This window comes from Labrus bergylta, chromosome 4, assembly GCF_963930695.1.
Source record: "Labrus bergylta chromosome 4, fLabBer1.1, whole genome shotgun sequence".
In the NCBI taxonomy this organism is placed as follows: Eukaryota; Metazoa; Chordata; class Actinopteri; order Labriformes; family Labridae; genus Labrus; species Labrus bergylta.
In genome coordinates this window covers 11,324,640-11,343,577 of record NC_089198.1, presented here as the reverse complement: position 1 = coordinate 11,343,577, position 18,938 = coordinate 11,324,640, and the positions used below count along the sequence as shown (strand labels likewise).

The 18,938-nt window shown below is 40.8% G+C and overlaps 1 protein-coding gene and 1 long non-coding RNA gene across 2 annotated transcripts; both read left to right on the top strand.

Annotated features, from left to right (window-relative positions):
* Positions 1-4,999: 4,999 nt before the first annotated feature.
* On the top strand, positions 5,000-6,541 carry ptf1a (pancreas associated transcription factor 1a). Its single transcript, XM_020650733.3, has 2 exons — positions 5,000-5,830; positions 5,984-6,541. Exons 1-2 carry the CDS (start codon positions 5,212-5,214, stop codon positions 6,184-6,186), a joined length of 822 nt encoding a protein of 273 aa, XP_020506389.1. The 5' UTR covers positions 5,000-5,211; the 3' UTR covers positions 6,187-6,541.
* An 853-nt stretch (positions 6,542-7,394) lies between these two features.
* LOC114921129 (uncharacterized) lies at positions 7,395-17,941 on the top strand. Its single transcript, XR_003809426.2, has 2 exons — positions 7,395-7,693; positions 16,576-17,941. It is a non-coding gene; the product is annotated as an uncharacterized lncRNA (long non-coding RNA).
* Positions 17,942-18,938: the final 997 nt, after the last annotated feature.

Sequence of the window (18,938 nt, the reverse complement as noted above, 5' to 3'; positions counted from 1 at the left end):
AATGCTGATTAAGAAAGCCTTATCTGTGAAACCTTTCCTAAAGTATAACCTCACAACATGCTCCACGTTCCTCGTTTTGTAAGAGGCTCTTCTGATACAACTTCAATAACAAATTATTCTCATAAATGTATGACTTTATTCTTTTAAATCTTACTTAATTTATAGATTTATGACTTTATTCTAGTAAAAATACAACTTCACTCTTTTAAAGTTACGACTTCACTCTTGTAAATGTCTGAATTTATTCTCGTAGTTTTATGACTTGATAAACGCTGATAAATTTACGACTTGATGCATCTGTACGGAAGCCCTGTGTGGACATTGCATCACTAAATTAAAACTCTGTTCTTTCCTAAATTTAATCTTGAGAAATTATTTGGTTATCTCGGGAAAACCAACTTTTCTATCCCACAATAAAGAGAAGAATCGGTTCAGATCTCCAGAAATTTTTATTTTTATTTTTTATTAATCATTTATGGTGACGTCTGCTCTTGAAAGGTGCTATATGAATAAACTTGACTTATTTACTCAGGGCTTCTGTACATCTGAAATGCAATTCTTGAAAATAGAAATGCAACAAGTCAAAATCCCAACAAGTTGAGGTCTTGTCATTTTAGATTTTTGTGTTAGATTTTGGATAGAAGTCGATGGTAACTCGGCTGAATGTATTGATTGTTGGTCAAATATTCATTAGTGGAAAATTAATTACTGTTATCAAGAGTTTGAACTCTGACCGGTGACAGATGATTCCTCTATGTCATATTGCTTCTTGATAAAAATGTATATGTTGCTTTGATTTCTTATCTTTGCTGTCACCACTTCTGATTGGATGTCTAAAGGACTCATAATGACGCCACATTTGTCACGACTGACCTTGATGATGGATGAATTCAAACTTAACGTATAACATCAAAAAGTCACACAAACACTTTCAAGTGACCAACAGGACAACACGATGCATCAAATCAAGTAGTTCAATTACTTCTCCTGAAATCCCTTTAATTAGTCGGAGTAATCTAGATGGGTAATCCGCTGTAGCCACAGATTAAAGGGATTATGAACCCCAGTGAGGAGGATTAGCTGCGGCTCTAAATCCAAACATTTGTCTGCTTTAGTTCACTTTCTGGATTTCCTTTTCCACGTTGTGACGGCCGAGGTGCTCGTGGGCTCTGTGGCAGCTGAAAAGAGACATAAAGAGGATCAGGAAAACAAATGTTTGTTTCTGTGTGTGAAACTTATGGTGGATAAGGAAACTTTAATGGAGGCTTTATGAGAATCACAAACAGAAATGATTTATTTGAATTTGTCTGTTTTGGCCAAATGAATGCCAGACCACTTTATTAATATTATTTATGATTGATATATACTGTATGTTATATAATATTATTATATTATATTAGATCATTATCATGTGTCATTATTCTATTCTATATATTAGACTAAAGTATTTTATCTTATTGCACATCATACTACTGTTTATATAACTCAAAGCTTTGATCACAAAAGTCACTTTAAATCATCACTGGTCATATTTAACTTGCCATTCAGTGCACATAACTCTTAATTGTCCTGTATAGTTCACCTCACTATTTATATTCTCTGTATATACCTCCTATTATTATTATTATTATTTGTATTTATTTTATACGTATTTTGTGAATTTTCTCTTATTCTCTGTCTTGCTGCTGCAATGCCCGAATTTCCGCATTGGGGTTCAATGAAGTATAATCTTGTCTCTAATATTCAATTTGTATGAAATATAAAGTGTCAAATAATAAATGATTCATTACAATTATTCAAATTCAGATGTTCTTTAATTGAATGTGTTTTTTAATGTAAGGAGTATAAACAGTGATTTGATACAAATTCTTATTTTGATAGTGTGCTCATGTATGTGATGTAAATAAAGAAATGTTAGGCTACTTTAAGAGATTGAAAGTCGAAATAAGCTCTTTGCATTTCAATTATTTTTGTCTTCATTTAAAATAAACAATGATCCTATATTTAGATTAAATGAAGCCCAGCCATTTAATTTATTCATTTATTTATATTTAGATCATTAATGGTTATTACAGGTTGTAGGATAATCTGTTTTACAATAAAACCTTTTAAATGAAACTTTTGAGACTTTAATCACTTGGGTGATAACTAAATAATCGGTCAGTTTTTACTGATGACGTCACATGGACCAACTTTAATTAATTACAAATAATTCTATCACCTCCACTAATTTATGAAACACCTGTTTGCTTTTTTGGTGTGTTTCTTTTATTTAGGAACAAACGACTATATGTGTGTGTGTGTGTGTGTGTGTGTGTGTGTGTGTGTGTGTGTGTGTGTGTGTGTGTGTGTGTGTGTGCGCGCGCCCCCACCTCTACACCCTCCTCCATCACCCCCGCTGGTGTGCACCATGACCGGTGAGGCCGGTGTTAATGCACCGTCCAGCCTGCTGCATGCTGCAGACCGAGGGGCAGCATGGGAACAGAAACACTTGCTCCGCTCGCGCAGGTCGCTCCGTTCAGAGAGACAGCACGTTCATCAATGAGACTGCGTGGAGCGCGCGGTCACGGCGCGTTAAAAACCTGCACGGTTCGAATTATCATCTGGTTTTCAGCAAAGGGAGGGGTGGGACCAGGGTGGGACACACACTTTTCTGACATGTTGGTGCAGCCTGTGGACGCGCACTGTTTGACCCTGAAGAGCTCCACTAAAGTCCTCTAAAGAAACAAAACATTCAGGGAGACATTTACGCATTTAGTTTAGAGTTAACACAAGTTCTACTTAAGTTTTTCCCCCCATGTGTGTATGCATGAAGAGTACATATAGGCCTAAAGTCTTTGTTTTAAACAGTGTCTGCATGCGTAAAAGAGAAGACATTTAAAATGAAATAATTTAATCATTGTTAGTTTGAGATATAGGACAATATGAGCCAGATACAGCGACATTTAAATCTTAATTTGTATTATAATTCATAAACAGATGTGGTGAACTCGTTTTTGTTTATTTCATCATAGCAAGTGTGTTTACATATTTCTTCTGATGACTTTGATTTTTCTTTCATTACCCAGCTTTAAAACAAAAAGGCCCACTCCTTAATGATAAGCCATATTCTGATTCCACACAATGAACCTGTGGCTCAGCGTTGGCCCACAGCGACAACAGACGATTACAAAACATCCATTTAGGACATTCAGAAATCACACCTGTCACAGTGACATTTTTGTTCTGTTTGACATTTTACCCTAAAGCGAGCTATACATGTATCTTAAAAAAAAAAAATTAAAGGTCAGCTCCTAAAAGTCACTGAAAAAATAAACATCAAACTTGTTGTCCTAGACTGGCTCGGGATTATTGGATAGCTAATAAATAACTGACCTCTGAGTCTACGTCACTGTGTTAAAATAAACAGTGCGGCTCTTTTTTAGATTAGAGAAACAACCAGTGACATTATTTCATGTCTGCAGCGAGGAGAAGCATGCAGCTGCAGAGAATGTTTCTCTGTATTTATCTTGAAGGTGTTTGCAGCTCGGGGTCTGATGCACAGTTCTGCAGGGTCCTGTCAGCGGTTGGTGTTGTGTTCAGCACCTGGTTGGTACCGGGATGTTGCGTGTATTGTGTCTTTGTTAATGCACGCGGGTTCCCAGCGACAGCTTCATTATGTTGACAGCAGCGCGAGCCTCATTTATAACCCGACATGTTGCTTTTGACTGGCGATGAGGACGCAAGTGGCCTTCTTCCCACGGCCACGGCCCCGCGATGCAGCTTTACTGTCGCACCACCACTAACCGCGCACCGAGGCGGCTCCTGCAAAAAAAAAAAAAAAAAGGGTCCACTTTGTCTCCAGAACAAAGTGAGTCCTTTCACTGAATGCTCTGAATAGATGCGTACTTACAGAGTCCAGACCGGTGGGCAGTCTCTGTCGGTACACCGGGGAGCGCTAATATGAGGTGTCAGAGAGGCGTGCGCTCCGAGGCCCACCACTGTGCTTTTATTTGTCAACCAGTTCTCCCAATAAAAACACACACTGGCTGGCACAAGTGGTGCATCGGCCACTCTAACTGGTGCAGCTCTTTATGGAGCAGCGCTGCCCACTTACCGCTAAATAAATGAGCGAGCTGAGGGGCTTCTGTGCAGACCAGCAGGCGGACTGCGAGCCTCCAGCCACTCACAGGGACACTCTTGTCTTTCCCCTCAACATTTCTAACTGAATCCACTGCGGAAAGCCACACATCAAAAGCATTTGTAATCTCAAAAATGTTCTTGAGTCATTCATGTTTCCATATAATTGATTTGTCATCAAGAAGCGTCAATAAAACGTATAAAACCATCAAACGTAAGAAAAACGTCATTGCAGTGTCTTGCATCAGTTTTTGGCCTTCAGTTCCCAAAAAAAAAAGATATTTCTGATATGTGCTTCTTTTGATGTTGTATGCAACATCCCAAAGAGCATGAAGTCCATTTAATACAACTTCAACAGCATAAGCATTCAATGACCATTCATTGACAGAACTTGTGTTCTGATCGTTAAGGAAAACTCGATTTATTGCAACCCGCTGCTGCACAGTTTCTTAAAGATTTCAACAACAAGCCGTGCAATATTTGACCCCGGCAACCACCTGTGAGGAGAAGCTGTGCTCTTAAATGCTTCATGTTTTATTAGTGTTCAGTTCAGCACTTTCTTGGTGAAGACATCGTTTTAATCTGAAAGCAAACGGGAAATATCAGGTGGAAAATATTTATTTATTGATCCTTTATTGGTGTATTGTTGTCATATTCAGTAGGCAAAAGGGGGAGGGTTATGGCGGTGGTCAAGGGAGAGAGTGATATTCTTTGAGGTCAGACCTGTGGGAGACAATATTTTAGATTTATGACAAACTATAAAAGAACCTGTTTTCTAAACGCGCTGTGATGCAGCCGAGCAGCCGGTGTCAGGGCAGAGTTGAGATGTTAGTTGGGGGGGGCAGGAGGGGGGTGGGGGGGCGTGTCTTTCTAGGGGCTTATCTCGAGATGCGCCTCGCGGACCGAGCTGTGATTGGTTGGCGCTTCTAAGCAAACGGCACGCGACTATGGATGTCGCTATAAAGAAGCCTCGCGTGCCGGTTGAACTAAAACTAACTTGTTGTGCTGTGGAGAGTGAACACAGAGTCAATAAAAGAAGAAGAAGAATCATTGTTACCAACTTAACAATAGAAGGAAAAAGCAGAGGCAAGGATGGACAGCGTGCTGGACCCGTTCTCCGGACTGGACTCTTTCTCCTCCCCTCCTTACTTCGACGATGACGAGTTCTTCACCGACCATTCGTCGAGGGACGGCCACTTCGACACTGACGACTTTCTGGATGACGACGTGGACTTCCTCACGAGCCACTTCCAGGACTACTACGGCAAAGAGGGCAGCGGCAGAGCAGCGCCTCACGACGCAGAAGACTATGACATCGGGAACCTGTCCTTCTCCTCGTCGTCCTCCACCTTCTCGTACGGCTGCGCAGACAGCACCTCGGAGCTGTCCCCTCACCACGGCGGGCCGATGAGTATGATGAAGCGGAGGAGGAGGATGAGGTCAGATATGGAGATGCAGCAGCTGAGGCAGGCGGCCAACGTGCGGGAGCGGCGGAGGATGCAGTCCATCAATGACGCGTTCGAGGGGCTCCGCTCGCACATCCCCACCCTGCCCTACGAGAAGAGGCTCTCCAAGGTGGACACCCTGCGGCTCGCCATCGGATACATCAACTTCCTCGCAGAACTCGTGCAGTCTGATGTACCCATTAGAAACTCCAGCAGCGAGGCGCAGGCGCAGCCCAAGAAGGTCATCATCTGTCACAGAGGAACAAGTAGGTCCATTTCTAGATTATTCCTCCGTCTCTCCAAGAATCTCTCATACACAGATTTTACGCATGCATTATTTGGATTTATTTAATCTGCATGATGTTTATATAAAGAACTGTTATTAAACTTATTCTTCTTCCGTTTTTTTTTTTTTGCAGGATCTCCTTCTCCTAGTGACCCTGACTATGGCCTACCTCCCCTGGCCGGTCACTCGCTGTCCTGGTCGGATGAAAAGCAACTCCGGGAGCAGAACATCATCCGCACCGCCAAAGTCTGGACACCGGAGGACCCCCGAAAACTGCACAACAAGCCGGGCCTGACAGACATCGAAAACGAGCCTCCTTTCGGCCTGGTGGCTTAAAATGAAAAGACTCTTGTTGTTAAACGCACATAATGAATGTGTCGATAATGAAGCGGGTTATGTTAGTGTGTCTTAGTGTGTGTGTGTTAATGCGCACTGAGGCGCATCGTCACAGTGAGGACACCATGTGAGCTGACTGTACAGTTTCCAATGTTGAATTCAATGTTGTAAATAGTTTTATCACGTTGATAATTTTATTTTTTGTAATTCAGGCAAATGGCAATCGTGTATTTATTTTTTTCTACGAGTGATAATATATGTTTTAATTTAATGATTACGAAATCTATATTGTCGTGCAACATTTTATATTTATACTCACTGCAAATAAAAAAAAAAGCACTTACTGATGAAAAATTATCGTTTCGTGTCACTGTTGTTATTTGATCAAAAATGAAAAATAAAACTCAGCGGAGTATTTCCCCTGAGAGGTTTATTCATGATCTTTGAAACTGAGACACAAGTTCACTGACTGTAAACTGATCTCAAATCAAATGATACAAGCAGATCCGCACAAACACGATAAAGCAACATTTTCCAAACTAAAAAGGAAACATTTATATGACATGATACGACATGATATTATTATTATTATTATTATTATTATTATTATTATTATTATTATTATTATTATTATTATTATTATTATTATAATGCACTCTTAGAGGGTGATCACCAGAGGCAAATCGGCAACAGTCCAAATAAACGACACATAAACACTTCCAGTCAATGTCAGACATGTTTTCTTCTTCTCTTTATTAACACTTTTTCTCATAATAAAATCAGCAGAGCATTTCAAATGCCCTGCATCAGGTCTTGCATAATTTAAGATTTTAAACTCAACTTCCCATTGAAAAAAAACAGTCAGTCTTATATTCTATAAAACCGTTTTAATCTATAATAAAAATAAAAATAAATATAAAATAAAAATGAGCTGCACAAATGATCTTCATAGTTTTTGTGATCATGCTCCATGCACATTCTATGATCTTTATTTACTCACTGTCCGTTTATAGCTCACATGTGTGTCAGCAGGTGCACACATGAAGCATGTCATGAAGCTTCATTCTCACATGATATTAACATGTGAAGTACACTACGTGAGATCTTAACTCTCGTGCGTCACAATCAAAGGAGGACAGTTAACCTAAACTAATACACACTAATAATGTGACATAAATATGCTAATGTTATGCAAACGAGCGGACACAGTTTACCCACAACAGCTGAAGGTGTTTGGAGCAGCATGGTGAGAGGCTGTTGAATGCGGCTCTGTGTTGCCAGGTGCTGCCGGGACAGATTTTCCCGTGGTAGCGGCATTCCTCCAACATGTGTCCCCCCACGGCCTCCTCTGCGGCCGCCCCCTCTCCACCGACACTCCGCCGCCGCATATATGAACCATGTGGGCCCGAAAGCTGCAAACACATGGCGGAGGCGACATGCAAAGCAGAGGGGGAAAGCCGGATTAGGATTATAAAAATATGGATTATTAAAACCTCATGCATCGTAGGTGGGTTTTATAATATTTCTATCAATTTTGATTCTTATTTTTTTCAGCGATTCTCGTGTTTTCTAATTTTTAGGAAAATAAGTTTATTTCTTGGAGGCCGAATATTTCTGCTTTTGAACCTCAATGATTTGATAGTTGAGAGAGCTGCAGACTCTGTGACTGAGTCCGTCCGCTCCTCATTACCGACGCGACAGCACCATGTAATTCCATTACAGCCATTAGAAAGTCAAATGTTGGCGAGTCAATGCTGGGCCGGTTCCACTCTGATTACGCTGCAGGGCTCTGGTTAAAACACTGGTAGCTTTGTGGTTTCTTTGTGCACTTGATGGTTTTTAGTGCGCAGTGCAGAGCGCTTTGGTGCGGCCGCAGCCGAGCGGAATAGATGAGCTAAAACACTCCGGCTATCTTGTCACTCCGGCTATACGGTCTTGGCAGGGCTTAAAAGAAACACGGCCATTTTTACTGTCAGACAGGTTTTATTCTCTTTGGAGCTCATAGGGCCTGGACATTGGAGGACCACGCCAAGCTTCATTTGGTTGAAAAGGCTCACAGGCCGCTGATTCACAGATACACAGCGCGCTTTACCACCTACAGTATGCTGTCCGGGTACACCGGGTGCACCGACACCCAGCTCTGATGAATGTATAATGTGATGAAAGATTACTGAAATCAATTGGAATAACGAGAGGGGATAAAATGGATCACTGTAGATTGACTGAATTATATTCTGACAAATCTCAAAAAGTAAAAAAGAAACAGTTCAGATATTTTATTTTGTAAGTCTTACATTCAAGTGAGTGTGTTTATTAATCAGCCAGTTTAATAATTCGTTAAACTCATTATTTACTTTTGACATTTTGGCAAATTTCACACTTTTTTACAAACTGAGACACGGTGACACAGTGATGTGGATGATATATATATTTATTTTTTATTTTTGTCTTCATTTGTTTTCTTTATAAGAAGTCTAAATACTTTAAATAACAGAGATGCAAATTCTGTTAATTAGCTTCCACTTATTTAATTTTTCATTTACCAGATTCCGTTATTATGAAATAAACCATCATCAAATTCTTGCACCAGATTGCTGCTTTCTTTGATCTTTTAATGAATGATGAAACTTCAACTCTTAAATCAAATCGCCCAAATCCAAAAAATAAGAAGTTGTAATGGTTTCAATCGTTGGTATGAACAGGAACGATTTGAAGTTAGATTTAAATTGTCGCTCCGGACTCATCGTGGAGGAGATCCGTGGCTTTAAATGTGAACAAAACCAGAAAATATATCAAAGAGTCATTTTCCTGCTGTCACAGAGACAAGTGTCATGTATTTTTTGGCAATCTTGTCGTTTTGATGAAGGACTTGTGATGTCTTCATAAACGGAAGATGGAGAGAATGGCACTTTTACGCACCAGTGAGCATGTTTGTCTGATTCATCCATGGCTGGACACAAATCAACAAGTGCTAAACGACAAAGAGGGGAAACGCTACGTTGTAATGAAAAGAATGAGCAGTGAAAGTGTGAGGCTTAAGTTAAACAGCTTAACGCGACGAGAAGAAGAGGTTGATTCGTCTCTAATGCGGTAAATCCGCTCTAAGCCCGCATGTTAGCGCGCCGGGGGAGACGCCAAAGTTCAGCTCCAAAGCGGCTTGATGTGCCCCCCAAAAAAAGCCCACGGAGTCATTTTTATCACATGTGACTGTCGGGTTTTTACGGTCAGATGAGATCTCAGCTCCATAATTTGTTTTACTGTGTGAGCCGCTGGTAACCAACAGGTGTCTGCTGCAGAGCTCATAGTGACAGAGGGGGAGGCGGGAGGAGGTGTGCGGCAGGGAGGGGAGGTAGACATGCGCTCTTTCCTTTCAGACGTGACCTTCCAGCCTAAATTACATCTTTATGAGCGGCTCCTTGTTCCGGGGTGGATCGGTCTCCTTCGTGATCTCCGGGGATGCACCTGGTAGTTCAAACTTTGTCTCTTTTCATGTCCTTGCGCCCTGGACAGCAGCTGCCTAAAAGCAAGCAAAGAGAGAGGCCCTCGCAGTGTCTTCGAGACGGGTTGGCACCGTGTTCTCGGTCTTTAATGTCCTATCAGCCTTTGTCCAGGACACAATATGGCAACTGTAAAGCATGACGTTTTGCAATAATAAAACACATTTTCAATGATGTGACACTGAAAGCGCAGCGCGGGCCAGCCAGGCTAAACGTGTCTCTGCGTTTGTTTTGTGCGCCTCCAGCCAATTAACAGCGAGCTCTTTTCGCCGCGCCTTGATAAGCCAATTAAATTTATGTCTTGTGTTTTTTTTTTCAAGGGGAGAAAGGAGGTGGGTTTGATGTGTCCTTTTCCTCGGAAAAGGCGATTTTCTTGCCATCACCTGGCGCTTTCTCCACAAGAGAGCAAACTGTCCCTGCTGCCCCCGGAACCATAAGGCTCTCACCATCCTGCGCCATTGTTCCCCCACGCTGATCACTCATTATCAGGATTTAACAAATCCTCTTGTAGCTACGTTTTGTTTCATATTTTCATCCGCAAGATTTGGCAGATGCTGCGATTGTGACATCCAAATGTAGGGCTACTCAAGGCTGAAAGAGAGACGGGCACTCGGTGGTGAGCGAGGAAGAGAAAAGAGCTTTGGGCACATCTTCAGAGGAATAAAACATTTAGGAGCCATAAACAGACTTCAACCTGCTCTATTTCAGCCTTTGTGTTGTTTGTGAATAATGAATGTTAATAGGGACAAGTTTGTATACTTTGAATGCGGGACCACAGGTGCGGAGTGACAGGATGAATAACCGGCCCAGATTTTTGCCAAAGCTCGAGGGCTCTTGTCCAGGGTCTCCAAGCTGATGGAAAATATTGTCATGTCTTTGATTCGCAGCATTACTTTCACCACGAACAAAGCCGGGTGATGAAAAGCTTATGTTGGAGTGAAACGGGCGATGACGGTGGCCGCTTCAGACTCCTGAAAGAAAGAGAAAAGGGGGCGAGTCAATGGCAATGCGCGCTTCTGGTTTTGTGCGCAAGTGCTCCATCTAATTCAAATAAAAGAGCCTTTCCAACTTTTAAAGGGCCACTTTTTGCCTTTAATAAAGGCTGGACGACTGTAACCATTAAGCATATGGTGCTAAGGCGCTGGTCTTTTGTCCCCGTCAAGCCCTCCAGATACTAACTTGTGTTCTTTCCGGGATATTTAACTTCTCAAAAAGCTCCAACTTTATGCGCCGGCAACAAGTGGCTCCGGCGCGCACGAGCAGCTTTCTCAATGGAGAGAATCAAGAATGACAAGAGAAAATAATCAAAGGATAGATCATTAGTGGAGGATTTATTCAAGGCATAAGCTACGTTAGATTTTTAAGAAACGTAAACACCTCTTATAATTTTGAGCGAAAGGGAACGCGTGCCACCTTGGAATCGTTCCAACAGACTGTTTTTTTGGCACAAGTATATCCATGAAAACGCACGAAGAGACTGAGACTGAAGTTAGTCTGCATGGAGTTCACAGAAAGTCTATTTGAATGCGTGACTGAGATGAGTTCAGTGACACCAAAATCTCACCCTGCAACATTTTATTTTTTATACACACTTATCAAGATAACGCCATAAGGATGTTTGGTGTAGCATACAGGTGAAATGTGAGTTTCCATGAGAGATGATGTGTTAGAATGAGTAACATTCAAATTCAACCTCGAAACGTCCAATAAAAAAAAGAAATCGTCTGCATTTAGTCTGATTTCGGCTGCAGTTCGTTCGTGCGTAAAGCTGAAGGCGTATTTCGAGTTTTGCCTTGTGCGTAAATCTGCGTCAGCTGCGCGTCAGGACTTCCAGTCAACAGTTGGCTGCATCTTTCTCTTCCACCACGAGAGCCCCAAAGACAAGTGACGTGCAGCATACACAAACAGGACCAGCAGATCAGCTGATCGAGTTTATTATATGAAGTGACAGGTCGGAATGATGGAGAGCCCGATTTCTGACGTTTCATCTATTACAGCCATCAGTCATCGTTAAACTCGTAAAACTCATTAAACTCATTGAACGTAAATTGGATAAGATAATGTTCACAACAGCTCTACTAAGAGTTATTAAGAAGGATTTGTCGAGATTAACTCCACTCTGGTCCTTTAGAGGTATTCATCGAACAGAGGAAAAATGCAATAAAAGAAGGAAAGGAAGGACAAGACATACTGCAGGGAAGCTGTACATAAACTGCACACACTCTGCGTGGCAGATCAACTGGGAGATTAGCTGAACTTATTTTACCATTTTAATATCAAAATAAAAGAGAAGGGCAGTAATATATATATATATATATATATATATATATATATAAAATATATACTGTTTTAATATTTGGTCATAAATGAAACTGTTTCACAAAATCAATACCACATTCTGCCAAAGTCTACATAGAATTAAAATCAGGCTTATCAATTATTTAACTGGATAAAACGTTTGATGAGGTTTGGACATGTGTCCTTCTGCTCTTCCTGAAAACAGGATCGAAAAAAACCCTGCCTTCTGCTCTATAGAAATGAAATATAATAAGTGTGTGTGTGTGTGTGTGTGTGTGTGTGTGTGTGTGTGTGTGTGTGTGTGAGCCAGTTGGCCCCTGAAGAACCCCCCTGGTGGACGAAACACGGCGGGCTGACCTCCGCGCCAGAGGACGGGAGATGCTCCTTTGACTGAATTAGCCATAAAGACGTCTCGCTATGATCTTTGTTGCGGCTGAAAGCGGAGTGGATATGAGAGGCATTGTGCACAGCTTTTGCGTGCCCCGTCATGAAATATTACAATCTATTCACGAGGACGCTGCCTTGAAAAGATATGGAAATGAAGCAGACTGAGATGATCCCCGAGCGGATTTTAAAGGCAGAAGACAAAAACCCGATAAATAAAGTAATGAATGTGAAAATAGTAAAAATGAGCACTTGTTGAAGAAGTGAGCGGAACAGAAGTGATCTCAGGCTTTTACTTCATGCAGAGTTTTTCTGTCTGGAAGCTTTATCTTTGCTCGTAGCGCAGTGACAAATGATCCATTTTCTTCTTTTTCTATAAAACTTTGAATAACTCTAGAAAAAGTGATAAATTACAAATATGCTAATTTTTTTGTCACGGCCGTTTTGTACGTGTGCGTCTCCATCCATCTCCTCCACTCTGCGCTGCTGATCCCCGTCGTGCGCAAGAGGACACTCAACCCGTTCAGACCGGGGCTCTTTGTTCGACTCGAGCACTGACTTCAGCCTCCAGGGAAAAGTTTTTTCTTTTTTTTTTAGTATTTGACCCCCTCCACCCCTCCACCCCCATGCTCTCCCATCCCTTGCTCTGTCAGTTGCCAGGATTCAGAGGTGTAAAAGCATGCATCATTTTTCACCAGCTCTCCCTTCTGATATCGACAAAAGCGGCTGCTATGAAACAGCCTCTCCGCTTGTTCGCTGGCTTGAACTTCACTGATGTCCGACTGCTCTCTTTTCCTCGTCTGAACGCGGCACAGCGGGGATGGATTTGCAAGACAAATGCAGCTGTGTGAGTGTGAGGGAGTCAAGTGGCACAAAAAGGCCGTTTCAGTCAGCCGATGGCATGGAGAAAGTCAGCATTATGCGGGCGTCAAATCAATCAAAAACAAAAGCCCCCCCACCCCCCCTCCCATACACATAGTGCCCAGTTTATGGAGCTGAAATAGCAGCTTATGTTTGTCAAGCGTAAAAAACTTCTTTAGTTCCTTCAAAATAAACTCCCTTTTTCTAAGCGGTTATCCGCGCTGTCACTTTCTTCAAGCTGAAAACTGTCTGAAAGTCTGGTTTGTTTTACTGAATAGTTAAAAAAGGTAGTTTATTGAAGATTTAAATAAAACTGACAAGAAACAAGTTTAAATGCTGAAACAGGAGGGGTTGATGTGGTCTACTAAATCATCATCAAAGTTAAAAAGAGCAATGCAAACAAACATGAAGTGTATAAATTAAAGAAAACATAACTTTTGTCCTGAAAAAAAAAAGAAAGTCAGAAATAAACCTAAACTAAACTAATGCTCTTTGTGACGGACATTTCAATCTTTGATTTCTAAATAACTCATCTACAAAGACCGCTCAACATGAGCTCATGTGGAACTGCATGCACTCATCAAAAGCCTAAAAAAACATGAGAAATAGGACAGGGGTTGCACAAAAACACATGTATGCATGGCATCTTCTTTATATTTTATATTTGAAGTAACACTCATTACGTGTCCCTTTTGAATGAATGAATGAAATATATAAAACACAATAGGGAGAACTGGACACATTTATGCACAACACAGTGGAATCAAGTTTACCCAGTACATTTGTATGAACTTAATCTATGACAGTGAATAAAACGTGTCATATAAAAATGTCAAACAGGAAAACATCATAAAGCTGTCGTAGTGTTATCATGCCCCCACACTTTATAACCATAGAATATGATTTCAAACAAATTACATGATTCAAAAGGAAACTCTTTCAGCTGTTTCAGCTGTTCAACAAATGGAGGTCTGTGAACTCATGAGAAGGACCTGAAACATTCAAAATATAATTCTGTGGACTTCTCTCTCAGGCAGGACCAACCAAAACGTTAGAGATCTGTGTGCTCCAGTTGTGTCTTTGGATCCTGCCTGAGAGAAGGAGTCCACCGGATATTATTTTAAATCAAATGATTTGTCGATTAATTAGATTTTGATATCATGCATCAATAATCTACATGGCTTCAAACAGGTTTACATGAATGACTTGTTACTGCTAAACAAATATATTGACATGTTTCCAATATTTTTAACTAAAACATCAAAACATATAGGTTTACTCAAACCAAACAATCAGTTAATCAATCTTTATGTCAATGATGGTATATTATTTACAAAGACCCAACATTAATCCAACATGAGCACGGCACTAAGCAACAATCAGCAAAGTTACAGTGGCAAAGAAAAACTTTCTTTAAGAGGCAGAAACCTCGACAAGAACCAGACTCATGATGAACATGAAGTCATGATTTATTTATTTTATTTGAATTAATTCAAAATAGGGACATTGCATATTAGTGAACATAAATGTGTACATATGTCAGATTGTAGCCATTGGCTAATTTCTATCTGTAGTCCCTTGGCAGGTTGGTGGTTCACATGTCGTAAACAAATTGACATAAAAGCACAATGACAAACAAAAACAAACAACAACACAAACTGTAAATTAGCTGACAGAGACACGAGCATAAAAAGTCTCTGATGTGCGATGTTGGTCAAAACATACCAGGAAGAAGTGACCTTCAAAATGAATAGTGTTTAAAGTGCTGCTACGGGAGGTAAAGTGTCAGAGCATGAAAGTGCAAAAGTGCTGCGAGTATAAAAGTGCCAAAGTGATGCAGTATGAAAGTGCAAAAGTGCTGCGAGTATGGAAGTGCAAAAGTGATGCAGTATGAAAGTGCAAAAGTGCTGCAAGTATGGAAGTGCAATAGTGCAAAAGTGCTGCGAGTATGAAAGTGCCAAAGTGTTGCAAGTATGGAAGTGCAATAGTGCAAAAGGGCTGCGAGTATGAAAGTGCAAAAGTGTTGGAGTATGAAAGTGCAAAAGTGTTGCGAGTATGGAAGTGCAATAGTGCAAAAGTGCTGCGAGTATGAAAGTGCCAAAGTGCTGAGAGTATGGAAGTGCAAAAGTGATGCGAGTATGGAAGTGCAAAAGTGTTGAGGGTATGAAAGTGCAGAAGTGCAAAAATGCTGGAGTGTGGAAGTGCAAAAGTGTTGGAGTATGAAAGTGCAAAAGTGTTGCGAGTATGGAAGTGCAAAAGTGCTGCGAGTATGAAAGTGCAAAAGTGCTGCGAGTATGGAAGTGCAAAAGTGACGCAGTATGAAAGTGCAAAAGTGTTGCGAGTATGAAAGTGCAAAAGTGCAAAAATGCTGGAGTATGAAAGTGCAAAAGTGTTGCGAGTATGAAAGTGCCAAAGTGCTGCGAGTATGGAAGTGCAAAAGTGATGCGAGTATGAAAGTGCCAAAGTGCTGCGAGTATGGAAGTGCAAAAGTGTTAAGGGTATGAAAGTGCCGAAGTGCAAAAATGCTGGAGTGTGGAAGTGCAAAAGTGTTGGAGTATGAAAGTGCAAAAGTGTTGCGAGTATGGAAGTGCAAAAGTGTCAGAGTATGAAAGTGCATAAGTGCAAAAGTGCTGCGAGTATGGAAGTGCAAAAGTGACGCAGTATGAAAGTGCAAAAGTGTTGCGAGTATGAAAGTGCAAAAGTGCAAAAGTGCTGGAGTATTGAACATGATTTTGTTATGATGTAAATTGCACATAGCCCTGTTGCACCAAGTTTGCATATACAGACATGTTTTCACATACTATTGCACTGGGGTTAGCATACATAGATGAGTGTATGCAGTATGGCACTGTGGGGTTGAGAATCACAAACCTTCTCATTTCTTCTTATTTGTTCGCCTGTCTATACGATTTACTGCGGTTCTTGTTTCACATGTCAGCCTCTACAAACAGGCTCATGTCTGTAAGATGTTTTCATATTTGTCCCGATGAGCTCACAGAATCTTAAATCAAAGACATTTCCAAGTCTTATCTGAACTTAGAGAAAGTTCGAGCCTTTGACACTTTTGTTTCTCTTGGACAAACTAAGACACAGAGAGTGATTATTTTAACTGACTGTCATGTTAGCTTGATTTGTTATCATTGTTCTTTTTGTTTATATCTAAACATCATCAAGGTTTGACATTTTAAAATGGACTTTGGATTGAAGTGTAGTGGTACAACTGTAGTACAAAACTGTAATCTTGAAAACTCAAGTGGAAACAGTGACGTGACATATCCATGTAAAAATGATGGTGTCAAAGTAACAAGAGGAATAACACTCATTTCCTGTCTCTGCTGTCTCCCTGCAGCTGAAGCCCCTGCAGCCGGCCGGCCCTGCAGTGACTCGCAGCTCTCCATGGCTGGTGGCCAGAGCCGACTGGGACAGCTTCCAGCCTCAGACGCTCTGTGATTAACCCAGGAGCGGTCAAACTCTGCAGGACGCCCTCCACAACCAGCCGCTGCTATTTATCCACTTTCCAATGAAACCAATTACTTTTAGAGCTGGCCTCGGCGCCGACACTATATGTGTTGTTCGTGCAGACCAATAGAGTATGGGTGTGAAAGGAGAGGCAGACGTGAAGTAGGAAACCCTCCTGAGCTGCTTCAACAGGCTGTAAAATATACCTACAGTCAGTTTCCATGGAGAGAGGGAGAAAGAGAGAGAGAGAGAGAGAGAGGCTTTAATCACAATCTAAGCGTTTTAATAATGACATGATTATTTTTATCTTCTGATAGAAAAGCAACATTTCAGATTTTCTGTTGCCAATGATAAATTAAAAAAGGAAGTAATTCCAGTTTAATTTTTTTTTTTTTTTGTACATCGTGAGTGTAGAGCTTTAACATCAACCTCTCTAAACCAGAAGTTAGAAGATAGGGTTATTATTAGTTAAAGTATTGTTTTTTTTTCTGATGCATGTTACTGTCTGCATTACCTGTTGTGTCAGTGTTTATGCACACAAAACAAAACAAAACAAAACACTTGATGATTAAGGTGTACAAATCTGAAAAGGAGTGGAGAGAAGAACATGCTTGTTTCCTCACTATCTGCGTATAATACCTGTAGGTGAACACATTGGACTGTCCAGCTGATTTAAACGTTAGAAAGCTTCATTTATTTATTTATAAAGCCTTGATTGGCAACATGCCACCAAATATTACCTCCTTATTAAATGTGTCTCAGACCCTCTATGTTGTGGTAATTGGCGGATGCTCTATGATGCCGAGGTCAGACATTATAACCACGCCTTTAGTCCGACCAGGCAGATGTTGGTCTTCTGGACCCGTCGACCCCTAAAACACAGTGTCACAGTGAGCAACCATCAATTCTACATATCGCACCTCGAAGTAGGACTGATGTCTGTTGAATATCTGCACAGTTACTAAAAGCTCAAACTTTGAAAAGTTGAACTTTGCGCCCTCTGTGGACAAAGTGATCATCCTCCTTTGTCCCTGTTCTCCTGTTCATACACTGAGAATGTTTTCTGACAAAAATCAAACATGCTGTGTTTTAAACAATTAAACGTATAACTCATTGTGAAGATATGCTGAAAAAGGTGTAAAATAAAAAAAAAGTCATAGTGTCAGTCTTGTTGCTGATCATCTGGTTTGCATTAGAAGAATAAGTGTTAATTTCTGTCACTTTGATAATGTTATTAAAACTCCTCAGCTTGTGTACTTTCTCCACCTTCTCTGCACAGGATTGTTCACACTGACATCACCGCCTGACAGAAAATGTTATCGTGTTTAACGCACGTTTTGATATTTGATGAAAGCCTGTAGGAGGGCTCTTTAATCGAGGCGACATCATATCACGCTGAGAGCTGTTTCAGGCCTTATCAGTCTAATCAACGTCTTGTAAAAGTGGAGTTATTAGGTTACTGGCTGTCAAGTGATGCAGAAAGCAGCTGGCTCAGCTCATAAAGCACTCATAAGCCCAATCACTGCTCAGGCTAATTGACAGCCACACGGAGAGGGAGTAGCTAATTGATTATAGGCTTGTCCTATTCCAACACACCAGGGGACTGATGGGAAAAAGAGACTCAGGAATATTTTTTTTGTGTTTGAGGGTCTGCATTTGAATTTCTGCTTCTCATAAGTCGTCAGTCTTGAAAATTTGATCTGGAAAATACCTCTAAGTTCACACTTATGCTTATGAACAGTCGAGTTTGTTGTGTGTTTTTTAAACGCCCAAAATAAAGATATGCAACCTTCATCTCCTCCAGGAATGTTTCAAACATTGCAGGCAGCCTTGAGGCAGAAACATAAAACTGAAAGTTATTGTTGTTTCCTTTGTTCATGTGTGGAGCGACGAGCTCTTCAGCTGCACTAAAGATCAGAAGAAACTGTCTGTGTGTCAGAGAAAGGAAATGTAACAGACGTTTTTTGTAGCATACATGTTTTGATCATTAAAATTCTGTTAATGTGAAAGGCTAAAGTCTTTTATTTGGCAAGCCATATTGTTGTAGCACTGCTTTGATGCACCACACACGTATTCCTCCGCCCTTTCATTCTCATCGTAAATATGAATCTATACATCTGTGTTGTGGCGTCATCATCATCACATTCATCCTCAGAGAGTTTGACATGTGAGTCTACAAGAGCAGATCCCATTCATCACCAGTCACTGCTTTTTGAACCCTGATGCATATGAACACTGAAGGCTCCTGCTGAG